Consider the following 17,688-nt stretch of genomic DNA (forward strand, 5'->3'; position numbering starts at 1 on the left):
CAACAAATTCCTACGTTATTTCTGCGTAGATTGGCTTTGTTGTAGGTATTGTTCCGCTAACTGAATCTTCCTTTAGCGAAACATCGTTTTTTTAAATAAACCGACAGAGCAACAAATTTTTTTCTTTGGCAACTTTTTAGCAACAAATGAGCAACAAATAAAAATGTTAGTTAGAATCGATTCCGCTCATTTTGTTCCGCTAACTTATAAGACGTATGTAATTGTGGGACAGAGTCCTCGAAATCATTATAAAATATGAAATATCTATGTATAATCCGATAATTACATATGCAACTACGAGAAATAATTGTATAATATTAAATAAAATCGTATATTTACCAAATGGCTTCATATGTAGTGAAAAAAGTTATTTGTAATCAGATATGAATTACATAATTTCATATTATGTAATCTGTGGGACAATATTTCAGCTAGTGGTTACCCCCTCAGATATGGTATTGCTATCGTAAATTTTACGTATGAGGAAATAGGTCATTTTTAATTAATGCAACACAAATATTTCATACACCTCACACTTTTAATGATCTAATATTTATAATCTAGACTTTTATAAATACAAATAACTTATTTATTAACTTAAAAAGAAAGAACGAATTATAAAATTTAATCTTCAAATAATATGAAGTTATAGATATGTAGTCCAGTTGTGTGTGTGTCTCCTCATAACACTTAAATAAAATATGTGATAACACAAAAAACTGCTTAAAAATTAAAACTCACGCTTTCTGTTATAATACCGACCATTAGGGAATCCAAACTGACATATAACGGACAGAATTTTTAAAAATAGAATTTTTTTGTCTCCACTTGTCCTAGTTTTTGACATGGCAGATCGGACTTCGTAATGACTAAAAACATAGTTTTAGCGGCTTTACTCGCATCTACATAAAATTTACGTATCAATAGCATTCCGGAGTTAAATAACATAAACCGAATCTCGCGATCTTAATTCTCAATATTTTATCCGCGTTGATTGCGTCCCAGGAAAACCAGTGAAAGAGAAAGAGAAGGGAGTGTGTTTGCGATGACGAGACGTTTCGCGTAGCGCGAAATACCTATCTACTCTTCTTTTGAAGCCATTCATATTCATGGAAGTCATTAAACGCGATTTCCGAAGGTAGCCGAGTTGATGGGTACGAGATCGCGCCGGCGGACTTTTCTCAGGGAGATTAGATCAACGGAACAAATATTTGAGAGATCTCTCGTTGCGGCGAGACTCTGTCTTTGCGCGCTCTCTTCATCCTCCATGCTCTTCGATATCCACTCTGCATGAAAACCTGTTCGTCCGTAGAGCGAAACTTCACCGTCTACGTTTTCGAGTCTTAACATCGATTCGAGGGGAGTGGCTCGACTCTCGGTGCGGCTCGAGGATAAATCGCGCCGCGTTTGTGAATGCTTCATGACTTTCAGAGTTTCGTAGCTGCTCAGTGACTGTCAAATAAATAATCTCTCTGCAGGATTGGGATCTGTGAAATTAGTACATTATATTAATATAAAAAAAACAATTACAATTCCATTAGCACTTTTCATAGTTCTACAGTTCTACATAACAATAATTATACAAAAAACCAAAAATGAAAATGTATGGTAACTTCGCGAATCTGGCATGATACATCCTCCTCTAAAGTAGAAGAAAACAATAAATATTATCACTTTTCGTAGGTTCCAATTTTAAAACAAAATTCTAACAATTACTAATTTTTTATACACCTTAAATATTAAACACAGCATGACACTTGGAGATAAAGTGTCGTACTGATTATTTATCGCAATTCTAGCGACATTATTCTATTTCTTTGTCCTCTGTCGTCCAAGAGGAAAGTTGACGAACTTTGGAAGACACAAGAAATACGTGACAAGAAACACAATCATTCGTTATATATATATAATAAAACGAGGAGAGAAAAAAGCAAGAGAAAAAAAGCAGAAACAGGAGGAAACAACACATTGTAGATTAACCTTAAGAGTCGTGAAACGAAAATGAAACTTGATCTTGTTAAAGAAATTTTTTTGCCGATATTATTTGATTACTCAATAATCTTCTTCTATCAAATTGAAAAATAGTTTCTCTTTTCTAGGAAACTGAATTTTTAAAGTATGTCACTTTTGAAGTAAGGGAGCAATATATGTAACATGATGTCAAATAGATGTCGAGTAAGATCAGTACGATAGCATCTGTCCGTTGCCATTCTAACAACATTGGATTTTAGTACTTAACGATTTAGTGGCAACCAATAGACATTTGGAAATCCGCGGTGAGCACATTGTTGTCAGGCTCGGTAGCCTAATTAATGCAATCTACAGACGATCCGGCTTACGTTTACCTTGTTTGGCGCTGTCATGATACGTAAACTCGCAGCAGAGTTACCGCCCTCGAGATTCTGTGGCGTTCGATACACGTTTCGACGCTGTCAAATCGCTGTCAAATTATAATTCAATTCCAAGTTCAGATTATCGTTTATATCTCTCTCTTTCAGACATCAAGGTATCTCGTAACTATCAAAGTGGCAATATAAATCTGCTATGACAGTGATTCAGCAAAATCGAAATTAAACGTTAAGGAGATCCTTAACCAACAGGAATTACTGAAAATCACAGATTGCCAATTTCTTCGAATTGGCTTTATAGATCACCAAATCCTTTTACACAATAAAAGTACGCATAAAAAAAAACACCGGCCACATTAAATTTGACGAGAAAATTGAAGAAAAAATAAAAAATTCATTTTATTTCAGCTCTTGCAGCTGTCTCTCTCTCTCTCTCTCTCTCTCTCTCTCTCACCTCAGGTTATAATTCTCTTAGTGCAGAAATTTTATAGGTCGTACATACCAAATGATACCTTCCTCGGAAGCGTATGACATGCACAAACAATCCTGAGCTTTCGAAATTGTGATCCAAAGCCTAACAAAAAAAATTTTCCAAAATTAAAGTTGTCTTTTTTGTATAACAATTACTTTTTTCCTGTTTTACAGATTCGAAAATCCTTTTTCAGGATTAAAGTATACGCATTAATATGTGTCTGTGAGGTGGAGTTTATTTCGAGAACGACAAAAAATTTCGAAATTGAGATCTTAAGAAAAATTTTTGTCGTTCTCGAAATAAACTCCACCTCACAGACACATATTAATGCATATACTTTAATCCTGGAAAAGGATTTTCGAATCTATAAAAGAGGAAAAAAGTAATTGTTAAACAAAAATTATGATTAGTCGGTAATACAAGCGGCTTTAGGATCCCCTTAAAGAGATCCTAAAGCAAAGGCCAAACTCTAACAATGTTGATAAAACAGATTTTAATTCAAAACTAAAAATATCGATAATAGTGGTGTTTTTAATTCAATTTCTCACACTATCGTTGTATCTCACTCAAACATCTGTTTTTATCTAATACTGCATGTAGCGCTATATCTTGCAAGATCCAGAACCACTGATACATGCAGTGTTGCTCTATTTATATTTATAAAACGTAATTCTAAACAATTTTTTTTTCTGGACTTTTAATCATAATTCCATTACACGATATTGTCCGTGTACGATATGCTCTCTTTGGCGAGATCATCTTATTTTGTATGCATAAATTGTAGAATTTTTGTATTAAGCAGATATTGTCGAATGACAGTTGCTGTACGTGCAAAAATAAGTGATATGTTTAACTCTTATCGTACAAGGTCGGGTCACTAGTGACCGAGCGATTCCTATTCGTGCAAGTTTCTTTGAGTCTTTCGGTAATTATAAATTATACATTTTATTATTTTCCAAAATGAAGTTTCAATATTTATTCTAAAAAGTTGAAAGTATGTTGGTGAATTTTTAGAGATTTTTTTGAACCATTCTGAATAGGTGAGAAAAACAGACGGATTCTAGTGATCCAATTTGTACGAATGAGGCACCAAATTGTATCTTGTATTATAAGGGTTAATCTTTTTCGTTACAAAGCCGATGTTTGCAATAGCTATTTTTGTGAGTACTTTAATCATGTACAAGAATTTGGTAATTCTGTAAAGGCAATATAATTCGAAGATGTTTTAGAATTACGAATGTCGGTAATTTGCTTCACTTTAGGATCTCACTAAGAATCACATACGGATGCGATCAATGTGAATAAAGCCGTCATGATTAACCTGGACCAATCAGTACCACATAAATTTTGCGTGTAACGTATAATGGTCAACTAAACCTCCGAATAGGATACGATCCAAAGTGCAAACTGACTGACCAACCACATTGTGAATTCGGTAAAGCCAACAATGGCCCATACAATTACGCTGAAAATTACGCTGCATTTGCGTCAGTCGATGTGCTATCAGTTAATTCCTTGAACTAATTCGATCAATGTTGACTTGCTGTTCCAGCTGGACAGGTTCAAAGAGCCGCCGGCGTTCGGGCCAATGTGTGATCTCCTCTGGTCGGATCCTCTCGAGGATTTCGGCAACGAAAAGAACGCGGAGCACTTTTCCCACAATAGCGTCAGGGGTTGTTCATACTTTTACAGGTGAGTGTCCGTTTCCACCTCTTTTTAATTTTTTTTTAACTTGTTAAATTACGCGTAACATGCGTAATAGAAATTCTAACATACGACTAGATGAATTTGGACATGCAGAATCGGATTTTTCTTACTTATTTCAATGTTATATGTAAATTTTTTATTATATTCTGTGAATGGAATTGGATTTTTCTATAAAATGGAGAAAAGCACTGTAAATTAAATATCACACGGGAAGAACGGTTTTGCTAAGATATCTAAAAATTTGGCTAAATACAAATCTGAAAATAATTTTATTGAATCATCAAAATAATTATATAGAATTCTTAAACGTTGATAACAATGCTGCAAAAATGCTTTTTATTCTAACAATCAATTTGAGCGTCCTACATAACCAGTCTCGAATTAAAATTTTATTAAAATAAAGTCTATTTTAAGCTAACTGAAACAGTGTGGTTGATCATATTATATCTTTTTTTGTCTCTGAACTCTTTTCAGAAGACTTATTTTTTACTACTCCTATAAAATATGTAATTAGTGTCTAAATTAAGTCGAACAATTGACAAAAGAAATTTAAGAAACATGTATAATGCAACAGCTTTTTCTTTCCAAAAGTATTTCATTTATCAGTTATAATATACATATGTACAAACAAAATTATCTGGATTGAAATAACGATATTTCATTAAGCCATACTGCCAATAAAAAAAGTATTAAAAAAGGATTCAATAAAATTGGAAATATCAGAAAATGCAATTACAATACTTTTCGTCGGGATCGTCGATATATCGGAGGGACACGTCGATACCACGGTGTTAACGTAATAATAAAGGACATATTAGCGGAGAAAAGAAAAAAACGAGGTCAACACCCTATCACTGCTCGGCGGTAGTTGGAGTTCTTTTTACCGTAGAAATACGATATGCTTGTGCGATACATCCTCGCGGCTGTCGTCGGCCGGTTCTCGTTTTTCCTTTCTAGCCAACCCGTTAACTCCCTCCAACGGGTAATTATCTCGCCGTCTGTTTGCGAGCAATGCAGCCGGAAGCGCATTGGCTACATCCCTCGCACGATCACACAGCGTGAAACGAGATAACTTTGGCTCCTCCGACCCTTCTATGTCTGAGAGATTTTCCTTCTCCGCCAAATCTTACTACAGACGTCACGTTTGGTCCCTCGTCGCATCGCTCTTTGTCAGCGTCTATGGACACATCCGCGGTTTGCCCCGTGCGAGGATTAATAATGACCGTGTTATACGACGATGTCAGCAAACCGCAGACATGACAGCTTCTCTCGCGGATCCGCTAATTATACGAACGGCCACGCTAATGAGAACCGAGATTCGTTAAGTGTCAGCCGTTTCGCGTGCTCGTTGCTACCTATTCGTTCATCACGTTTATGTACGTGTCGATGAAGTAAACTGAGATTAATAAATTAAAAATAATTCGGAAAAAACGCGTTTTATATTTCTCCGCGATCTTATGCGAGCTTTAAGTAACAAATCAGTATTAACAGGATTGCCACAGACCTAGAAAACCGGGAAGGAAAAACCTTACAACTTTTATTTAAAAACAGAGAAATTGAAATTGATCATGGAAAACCCATCATGGGAAAAATCAAGGGAAAATATATATAAAAGAGACTGGAATTTTGGACTTTGCTCACAATTTCCTTAAACTGCTTCTATTCCAAATAATTTTTATAATTTTTTAAATATTATATTTGATGTTTATAATCAAATACGTTCAAAATTCGTGCACTTTAAACGATTTTTTTAAAATAATTAAAATTTATGTTTTATTCAATAATTTTATTTGATCGCTCTTTTTCGTCATAACTGCATTCTTTTTTCCAAAACTGATTTATTTTTTGTTGACTTGAATTTGTCCTCAAAGTTTTATTATGCTATTAAGCTTCTTTTGCGTTTTTAATAATATAAACTAGCTTTCTTACAATCCTTGATTCTAAAAGTTAAAATTTTTTACATATTTTATTATTTTTAAATTTTTACATGTTTTATATTGATCATGGAAATTTCCCATTTTTATCTGAAAAACCTGAAAAAGTCAGGGAATTTTAAAATTGATTTTCTGTGGCAACCCTGTTAAACATATTTATTATTACTCTTGATTATTGCTAACTGAAGGTTGGTGCAACAAAAAGAATGTGTGTTTTACTGAGATCGATTCAATTGTTAATTGTTATTTCTCGGTAATTACAACATAATCTGATATCAATTTCAGCACACAAGTTTTTTTTATTAACCAAGCTTAGTTTAAAATAGTTTAAAACGTACCTACACTGAAAAAAGTTTCTGATTGAAAATGAACAAATCAGAAGATTCTAACCATATCAATCAAAATTCTGGTTATTCAAGAGAATTCACTAGAATTATAATAGAATCAACCAGAAAATTCTAATTTGTCCATTCTAATTGATGCAACCAATTTCTTTTTCCAATGTATAATTGTCATTAATTTTTTTGTTTAAAAAAAATTAAAAAATGATATTTCATCTATACACATTCTCTCATTGACTATTGAATGAGTTAAGAAATAAAATGATTAACCAATTATATGCATTGAAAGCATTTATGTGGAAAATTTTAGTGACTCACAGTTGTAAGACATCTCAGTGACAAGTAGTATAAAATAGGTTAGTTTAAAACCCCCTTGTGTCCACGATCATCAAAAATCGAGATCTCAGATGGAGAAGGAATTAATATATTACATTTGAACAAAATTCGACCAATTGATCAATGCAATTAATAAATTCTTTATAACGCTCTTTAATAAAAATAATAAATTCTTTCTCCGTCCAGATCTTGAAGCGATTTCTGGCATCGTGGAAAAGGCTTTAAAAAATAAGGTTGTCGTAAATGTACACGGACGTCGGGAGATGTCAAATTACTGTTCCTCAATCATATTTTTAATATCACAAAAAATTCCGTATTTAAGCTGTTTAACTGTTGTAGTTTTATACTTGACATGGCGCCTCCTGACAGCTTTTTTAAAATGTGGAATTAATTATAGCGTAAATAACAGAATATTTTTTACTATAAAATTTAAATTTATCTTCTTTAAATCACTACATACAATATTACATATACATAATAAGAATAAATTAAAATATGTAATCAGACATCTGTTTTTCCTGTTACACTTATTTTTATTAATACTCATTAATAATGTTACATCAGTTATATTATTACAGTTCATAATTAATATTATTTTAAACTTTAATTGTTAAGTCTTTAATTTTTAATTTAAATTTTTTAATATTGTGTTTTTACTGAATTATTTTGTATTGTGCTTTTATTTTCTATACTTCTCTATTTAATGTTGACGCAGCACGTTACGTCAGCGAAGAATCGTGCACGGAAAGAACGATTTTGCTGAAGTATCTAAAAATTTAACTACACTGAAAAAAATGTAATTTTACATGGAAATTACATATTTATGACTGGAAAATTACTTAAATTACATAAATATGATTGGAAATTCATTGGAAATTGTAAATTTCCAATCATATTTAGATAATTTTCCGGTCATAGACATGTAATTTTCATTTAAAATTACATGCATTTTTTTCAGTGTAGATACAAGTCTGAAAATAATTTTGTTCGATTATTAAAATAATTATGCAGGAAGCTCAAGCGAGACGAACAATTTTAACATTTTAACAATCAGTTTGAACGTCCTACATAATTATTTTGAAAAACCAACAAATGTATTTTCAGATCTGCATCTAGTTAATTTTTTAAATACTTCAACGAAGCCAACCGTGTACGTGTCGGTATTTCTCGAGTAGCAGCGGCAGGAATGTTAGAAAGCTGATTTATTGAGGTGATTTTCATAATCAAGTTGTTCATTGATATATACGTGAATGTGGCACAGGCGATCGCGATCACGATAAGATAATGGTAGCCGTTATGAAGACGTTCTAGATAGCGCCGCGCAGGTCCGTTAATTCCTTATTTTCGATTCTCGCATTATCGTGTCTCGTTCCTGGATAGATACGTGCATTAAGTTTCACGCGAACATAAATCACATCTCGCGTCTCGAGCAGTATGCAAGTAGTCCGGCTGTAATCGCCGGCGGTCGTCCGACTACACCGCGACTCGTACTACTCGTCCTTTCTTCCCCAACGTCCGACTCGTAATGAAGCTGCTGATTACTCCCTGCCATCCTTTAATGATCCGAAATGGCTGTACGCTGTTACGACGAGAAAACGGAACACATCTTGCGCCCTGCAATATAACATCCTATCGTTAAATAAATCACCTTATCGTCGCACTAGGGGTGTGTGCGTATCGAAAGATTCAACGACTCAGAGATCGATACCGGCCACATTGGCGGTTTTCGAGAGATTTCACCTCGTCATTAATCTCTGTCGGCGCTATGAACGGGTCTTAATGGCCGTTAACGACCATGCCGCGACGTGGCGCAAACATTTCTCACGATTCTTGGCTGAGTCAGTTAAGCTCGTGAGAAAAGGGTCGTCCTGTTGACGTTTTCGGCATAATTTGTTTATGTGAACTTCGAAAGTCGGCACGCCAATGACGTCCGTCATCCAGTGCAGCGTACGATTAGCAGGGATAAATGGACATTAAAAGCTACTATATCGCATAAAAGACTCGAATACCTCTAACTTGCATTAACAGCGAACGTAGTAGTCTATGCCGAAGCTTCGAATAATCTCAGAAATTAACTCGACTTCAATATTTAGAACACTCCAACAATTTTGTATAAATTCACAGAATTGCATACAAAAAGTTGTACGAGTCGTTCTCGACAAGTTAAGATTGATCATTTGGCGCCCGTGCAATTGTTTCCAATGCATGTGCCAAAAGCGCGTTACGACGTTAATCTAGGTCGCGATTTTAAGATACACGAATTTCCCAACATGAATATTCGCCCGTCGGCGGCTGCCTCACGAACGCTTATGAAATTTACACACTTCAAAGGGGAATATTAAGTTTTGGCTGTTTTCGGCTAACATAAAAAAGTTCCATGGTGTACAAATTATACATCATACTAAAGAGCTACTTAAACTGGGGTATTTTTACACCCCAGAGGCGAAAATGTTGAAAGTTTTTGTTTTATGCACCGTTAGATATCAAAGGAACCAAAATCAATGGAATCAAATAATCAAATTTCTTGAGTTAAATAACATTTTGTTATTTTTAACTTTCATCTGCATCAAAATGTAAATCAATCCACTTCTGTGGTAAGTTTTCAAAGTAAACATTGTCCATATTAATGTTTGAACTTAATAAATTAATTAATTAAATTTAAGTCCAACTATATTTTCTTGAGTTAAATTGTTTTAACTTCATTGTTGTGATGTTAGGATGTCTTTTTTTTATGTCTTATTTAACAACTATTAATAAATGTGCGTTAGTACGTTTATTATTTTTTATCACAATTTCTCTTATGATCCTGACGTTTCCCCCAAGATAAATGAGAGAGATACACCATTCAATTTCGCTTAAGTAATTCGTTAATAATTATTAAACTATTAATTATAATTAATATGCTATACATATAATTTGCACATCGTAGAACTTCTTCAGGTTAAACGAAAAACGTAATATTCTCCTTTTCCTGTGGAATTTACTTAGAAAGCGTCTTATTAAAATGTTTAAAAATTTGGCATTCTATTAAAATGTTTAAAGGCGAGTCATTTACTCTATCACGGCAATTTCCATTATTCATTAGTGCTAAGTAAATTTAATAATATAAGCGAATTAACGTGCTCGCTCGTACGCTCGGATAACTCTCTTAACAGTAATTATCGGCAATCAAGCTCTCTCCTAATCTTTAAGCGGTCGATCGATAATGTCTGCTTACAGTTACGCGGCGTGTTGCGACTTTCTGCAAAACAACAATTTGCTCAGCATCATAAGGGCGCACGAGGCTCAAGACGCCGGATATCGCATGTATCGAAAGTCTCAGACGACGGGCTTCCCGTCGCTCATCACCATCTTTAGCGCGCCCAACTATCTCGACGTGTACAACAACAAGGTAAAAGCCAATAGCGCACGAATCGCATCGCGCCAGTCGCAATAACCGTAAACTTCGACATTAATTTAATGTCGCACATTTATGGTCAGTGCGGGGCGCGCGTTGTTCGTTTTATGACCTGTGGACCACTGGTCTGCAATCGTAAAGACCCGATGTGCTCGTTGTGCTTGCAGGCAGCGGTTTTAAAGTACGAGAACAACGTGATGAATATCAGGCAGTTCAATTGCTCGCCACACCCATACTGGTTGCCCAATTTCATGGACGTTTTCACATGGTCCCTACCGTTTGTTGGCGAGAAAGGTAAGTTGTAGACCAACAAGTTTGCTCTTAAAGTTAAAAATTATTATATACTGTAAAAAAAAGTAATTATATAAAATTACATAAATAATATGTATAAAAATTACACAATTTATAGTAGAAATATATAAAATTGTTCGTTTTTACACTGAAAGAAAAGATTGGCTGCTGCAGCAAATTAGATCTTAAAATATGGCATAGCATTTTTAATTAGCTGCAGCAACCAATTTTTGGTCGCGTTAGCCAATCGAAATTCTATACTGACATTGTGGATAGGCTAACACAACAAAAAATTGGCTGTTGCAGCCAATTAAAAATGCTATGTCATATTTTACCATCTAATTTGCTGCAGAAGCCAATCTTTTTTTTCAGTGTACAAAAATTAAACTTTTACTTCTAATTATGTAAATATATCTTTATATTAGACACAAAAACAATAATATATTTTATAGTTTCTTATGTATAAATGTACAAACTTTTGTAATATTTCATAACTTAATGGTAATATATACATATTATATTTGCATATTATATTGCATTTTTATGTTTGTATCAATAACATAGCTTAAAAAAAATTGTATCTAATTTGTTGGCAAATCAATACATAAATGTTTGTATAAACTTAATTTTAATTGTAAATTTACCTTTGCGAATTGTTGGCAAATCAATATATAAATGTTTGTGTAAACTTAATTTTAATTGTAAATTTACCTTTGCAAATTGTTTAATGTTCTATAACAAATTATAATTGTATTTTTTAATTGTGACTTTACGTGTGTATATGTGTAAATATTATCAAATAAGTAATTTTTCTCACTTGACTCACTATTAAAAATGTATATCTGTTTACTCATGCACACATAAATTACTCATTATAAAATAAAAATTACTTATAATTGTCAAAATTACTAATTAAAATTGTTATATGTACATATAATTTGTTTACAGTATTTTTCCACACGATATATCTTATTTAGTAACATAGTAACAAGCTCTCTAATGTTCATAATTGAATATAAATCGATTTATATGTTTAGAAGAAAAAATATGAAAAAAATATTTATGTAATAAAAAATATATATATATTTATAAATGGAAAAGAGATACAAATATGTATATCTTGATTTTTTTTAATGAAATGTTTCGAGATAATTTGTTCAGTTCATTGCAAGATGTGCTTTACTCGGAATTTAATGGATGATTTTTTTACTTTATCTTTCAGTCACAGAAATGTTGGTGAACGTGCTGAACATTTGCTCGGACGACGAGCTGATGAGTGACGGTGATGATGCACTCGAGGAAGGTAATTTCTATCATCTAGCTCTTATTTATTTCCCACCTTAATCCGTATACACACTATTACTTTGCAGACGTTTCGAACAAGATCGGCTCTCAGACTGGTCGCTCTTATATCGTGATCAGAGTCTTCTTTTATCCTTTTTATTTCGGGGTTATTCTTGAGTTTTACGGTGTCTGAGTTTTACTTGTCTAATACGAAAATCGTGCAAAGAGGCACGAAACGAGAATCATCGCGTTCGTTAAATACGCGACAGAAACAGCCGTTCTCATCTCAACCATCTCGCAGAAATTAGAAAAGCTCGTTTATTAAGAGATCTGCGATTATGCAATCGCATGAAAACAATCGTGCACTAAAAGATATCAATGTGGATTTAACATCGTGATGCCTGTAGAAAAAAACAATATGTGAAAAATAAGGCCGACAAGAAGCAAATATAGAGTACTACAAAGAGTCAATTAATTTATTAATCTAATCATTTTTACTAATATATTATATAATCAAAGTATCGAACGCTTATCTATATAATTCTAACCGTGTTAATATTAACATTTACGTTTGATGTGAATTTAAAATCCATGGTATTAAATCTACATCATGTTAGTGTTAACATTAACACAGTGAGAACTAAATAAGAAAAATCGTATATTCGGTCAAAGCGAATCTTAGATATCTCTGTATGAATTTATAGTACCATATATCTGATTCTGCAAATATCGCGCATTGAAATCTTTTTTGATCTTGAAATGCAGTTATGAGCAGAATCAGAGCAGTAATATTTATTAAATTGACAATCAATTTAATAATTTTTTTATGTTAATAAGCATTCTTATAAGAATATTAATTCTTTATAAGAATATTAATAATCTGATAATGAAAATCTTTGAATTTATTGCAAAAATTGTGTATAGGCACCGTACGGTGTTAAATCCACATCGATATTTTTCGATTGTGAAAATGCGTTTTTTCAGTTCCTTCAATCGGGTTCTTGATTAAATCTCATCTTCGGTAAATTCATTTCGTTTCGAGAGTCGCGTTCAGATAGTCGCGGCGAGAGATGAAACACGGTTTCAATCTTATCCGTCATTTCGAGGACAGCTGGACGAACGAGTGCACGATAAGACGGGCTCGACATACCGTTAATATCTGGAATCTCTTACAAGCTCCGACACGATCTAAGAGAGGCCACGTCATCTTCGGAGTGCACGGGGAGAATGCGTGGATTCATCCTTCATGTCCTGCCGCGTGCCGAACCGATAGAAAAGAGTTGGACAATCTAACGATGAAAAATGAATCGGGATTCCCCCATTCCCGTTCTATGAATCGTCGCATTCTCCGCCAAAAAGGAAGATCGATCGTGCACGTGCGCCCGGATTGGATAACGGTGAGCGCAAATTTTGCGAAGAATTGCTCGACTGTTCATTTTCATCCCATCGATGAAAGTTGAAACATGCCGTTAATTTTTCGTTCGATCGCTTTTAATTTAACGCGATTTTGAACGAAAGCGGCGAAGCTTCAGCGTGTTTTTTTTTTTAGTTCGCCTAACGGACAAATTTCACGCGCACGATCGATCCGCCGGTTAATTTCCATCGTCAATTTCTTCGATCGTTCGATTTCGACGGCACCTGCGAATTCTACGTATTCTAAATATTCTCATAGATATCCCGACTCACATGATTAGATGTTCGCGCACCTCTCTTGAATAAAGTTCACCTTCTCGAGCGGAAGTTAAGAAAAAAAATATGATTGGCGCGCAATTTCCCAAATATTCATCGAAAAACTAGTTTGTCGATTTGAAAAAAAATATGTCTCTATCACCTCACCTCCCCCACGATCTCACTCTTGTAACTTCCAGAGACAAATCTTGAATTCTCTTTCTGTTTGCATTTTCACTCGCTGCACGGACAGATGGTAAGAAACGCCGCTCGATTCTTCTAGACGTCACACGATTAAGAGCTTCATTGATTATCATTAATTTTTTAGCTATTTTCATAGTAGTTTCTCGATGTCGAGTTTCTCTTTCTCTCTGTTTCTCTTTCTATCTCTCTTTCTCTTCCTCCGTATTTTTTCTTTCTTTATTATTGTCTTCTCTCTTTTTTCTTTCCTTTATCCGTAACGTCGTATTTGTTGAAAGAAGAAAATACGTACGTACGTTCGCGTCTATCTCTTCTCTCTTTTCTTCTTTATCTTCCGTTCTGTATGATATCCATGCGCGTAATATATACGTGTGTGTACATATATATATATATTTACTAGTTTTCTATATATTTTTTCTCTTTATCTTTGACCATCTGTTTCACGGTACTCACAATTTCTCGCATCGAGGTACGAGGTTCTTTTTCTTTTCTTTTTTTCTCTCTCTCTCTCTTTCTCTCTCCGTATCTGCTCCATATCTGCTCTTCTTGGCATTTTTATTTTCACTTCCCGATTACGTATAAACATGTATGTGTGTAATACATATTCAACGTGTCTCGACGGCACATAGCCTGGATTTTTACATCTTCAACGGTAGACTTTGATTTTCTGCATCATTATACTCATAGCATCTTCACCCTGTCTCCATACGTTTGTTCAAGATGGCACGATCCCTTTGCTTGTTTTTCAAAGCACGTATAAGTACTTCGCGAGGGTCTTGAGCTTTACGAGTTCAAAGTACTTTTTTCAGCTCGAATCTAATCGGGCTGAAAAATTCATCATTTGCCATCTTGCGCATCGCGCGTTAATTTAATTCACGCATGCATCGCAGCGATCGGGTAAGATATAACGCTATATAAAATCGTCATTCCACCTCGTCTTAATTATTTTTCAACGTTATTCGGGAATATTCTCCAGATCGATATTTTTTTATTTGTCATTTCGTTTTGCTCCGATCGACTCTACCACTCTGTCCGAGTTCCATAGTCAGTTTCAATTTCACGTGTGTCAATTTCATATCCATCCCCGCCCCCGCTGGCCTATTCTGTTACTTTCTTTTTCTTTCTCGTATATTTCACACATGTGTATGTATAATCACTTTGCCCCTTCGTCCCTACGTATGGAAAGTTAAAAGAAAAAAATTAAAATCTTTTTCCGGCGGATGGAGCCTTGCGACCTGTGATAATAGTCAACTTTTTTTTTCCTCGTCGCGATTTGTGGCGCTTTGAATAAATCGAACGTCGTCGTCGAGTCCTCAAGATTAAAGACGTATATATTTTTTTACAACGTCCGAGATATCGACTTGTGTCAGCTAGCTATCGCCGATTAATTTTACATTCGTCCACGTGTGCCCGAGAAGGAGACACCGGGTTAATTCATTCCTGCAATTCACGGCACGTCGGAAGGTCAGATCGATACGCGCCGTCCGGTATCAGCACAAACAGTGCGGCCACCAGGTCTAACAAGTATCCATCCACCGGGCCCGAGTCCAAAAGCTCCGAAAGAAAGTCGAGCAGCCCCCTCACCGCCTCCCACTGAAACTGAAGCCGTTTCGTAGAGAACGCACTCGCGAGAGAACGTTTTCCCGGCTTGTTGCGGCTAGGTCGCTCTGATCGAAAGAAAAAAAAAAGAGAGTCCCGGTGTTTCGATCAATAAAGACACCCTCGGCCCCTCCGTTCCCTCAAAAAAACCCCCCACCCCACCCGCCCCCGAAGTTGCACTGACTGTCTTTTATATCGTACTCCTTCTCTATTATATTTGTATCAATCACACTGGCCTTGGACTCCTCCTATCTCGGCACGACACTATGCTACTACTACCTCTACTACTTCTACTACTACTTCTACTACTACCACTCAAAACTCCGATCGTTCGGCATACCGCAACCCCCGTAAAGTCGCCGCCAAAGTCGTTGTCCAAAAAAAGAATGGTAAGTCCCCGTGAGAGCCGACGACTTACTTGAAGAGCCAAGATTTTTTTCTTCTTTTTCGTGCGTGCCAAGAGTAACCCAACGAGAGTTTTCTCCCTTCTGATTTCTTTTCTCTTCCACTTTTTTTTTGGTTCCTTTTTTTTGTACCACGACGTATTTGTGATACAGCGTATGATCTCTTAACTCTCTTTTCCTTTTTTCTTTTCCGTTTCCTCTTCGCCAGTGTTTTCTCCTGCGTTTCGGTTCCGTTCTGTTTCTGTCTCTTCGTTTTTCGTCGCGCGGGTGCGCCTCGTGACGTGCGTTCTGCCGGATCGAGTGTATTCTTACTTAGTGAGAACCGTCAGTTCTCACGCTCGTGCAGTATATTCTTAATTCTTAAATAACGTAGACATAACAATTTTTTTATTGGTAAAACACGGGAAGGTATTTCGATTTCTTTAATGTACATTTTCATTATTTCATTATAATAACAATAATAATCTAGTAATCAAGTTTGATATCTTTTATCTAGAATTAACGTACAATTAACTTTTCGTTGTAGAACTCTCAAATGAATTAATCTCTACTAAGATCATCAGATAAGATATAAAAAATAGTATTATTATAATTTAACTGCAATTATCTTATAATCAACGAATCGACAATTTCAGTTATTTTTTTTCCATTATTACGGGAACGCTTTTCTTTTAGCTAAATGAAAAACTATAATTCGAAGCACCAGTAGAACGACGTCGACACGAACGTTCCGCGCGAGATATTATTTTCTCGTATGTTGAGTTGACTTCTCTCTTCGTTCCTGTATATATACATATATTTCTATCTATCTGTATACTTGCATATTTCTATCTTTGTCATCATCTTCTACTTCCTTTAAACGTACGCTGCATAACCGTCCTCCTTTTTGGACTTTGGATTGAGCTAACATTACAATCGTCCGTTAATTGTTGGAGAACACGCCGTTAAACGCCGTTTTCACTTCCGTTTCCTACCGTTTCCTTCCGTTTTGACACTGATTCTGTTGTGTTACACGTCGCCTTTTAACCACACGTATCCCCGTATACTTGCGTAACTGAATTAATTTCAATCGTCACGATAGCCTCACCTCCAACCTTTCCTTCTCTCTTTCTCTTTTTATCTGCGTTTTGTGTTATCTTGTTAAGCCTTTTCTACCTGCTTCTTGCGCTTCTCATTATAACGATCAAGCACACCGCGTTATTCACAACGATTTATACATATTTGAATAATGCGTTCACAGAAATGAAGAATCCCTGACTTGAAATCATATTTTGAGACGACACGAATTTATTATATTACCAACGTGATAAAAATATAGGAGATAATTAACGAATGAATGGTTCTCGTAAAATAAAGGATATCGCAAGGTGCGACGAATCTCTCTCCTCCCTCAGACTTCGCAGACACTTTCTTCTCAGTACCTATCATGTTCTCTAATCCAAAATAACGTGACGCAAATGCGCGCGATGGAAAATACGGTCGCTTTTCTACACAGTTCCCCGTCGTCTACAACAGCAGATTCACGTGAATTTATGCTCGTCTCGAGAAGAGCTTCATAAAGCTCGGCGGATTAGTCGAGAAAGTTCGGTGAATATATACCTACATACCATTCGACCGTTCACTCTCCTCTCTGTTTCGCTCCGTTTGTACCTTCAACCTTCGCTCTCTGCACTCTCTCTCTCTCTCTCTCTCTCTCTCTCTCTCTC

At 35.2% G+C, this 17,688-nt stretch overlaps 1 protein-coding gene across 5 annotated transcripts in view; it reads left to right on the forward strand.

Annotated features, from left to right (window-relative positions):
- Positions 1-17,688, forward strand: part of LOC108726308 (serine/threonine-protein phosphatase 2B catalytic subunit 2) — a 169,057-nt gene that overhangs the window by 133,857 nt on the left and 17,512 nt on the right. For 3 of the 5 annotated variants that reach the window (XM_018453793.1, XM_018453794.1, XM_018453795.1), the window contains exons 6-9: positions 4,373-4,512; positions 10,358-10,529; positions 10,703-10,829; positions 12,049-12,129. In XM_018453793.1, coding sequence (XP_018309295.1) covers positions 4,373-4,512; positions 10,358-10,529; positions 10,703-10,829; positions 12,049-12,129 — 520 coding nt within the window. Of the gene's footprint in view, positions 1-4,372; positions 4,513-10,357; positions 10,530-10,702; positions 10,830-12,048; positions 12,130-14,031; positions 14,035-15,934; positions 15,968-17,688 lie in introns of all 5 variants that reach the window. The other 2 variants (XM_018453791.1, XM_018453790.1) reach the window with 2 other exon arrangements.

This window comes from Mycetomoellerius zeteki, unplaced genomic scaffold (assembly GCF_001594055.1).
Source record: "Mycetomoellerius zeteki isolate Tzet28-1 unplaced genomic scaffold, Tzet1.0 scaffold41, whole genome shotgun sequence".
Lineage (NCBI taxonomy): Eukaryota > Metazoa > Arthropoda > Insecta > Hymenoptera > Formicidae > Mycetomoellerius > Mycetomoellerius zeteki.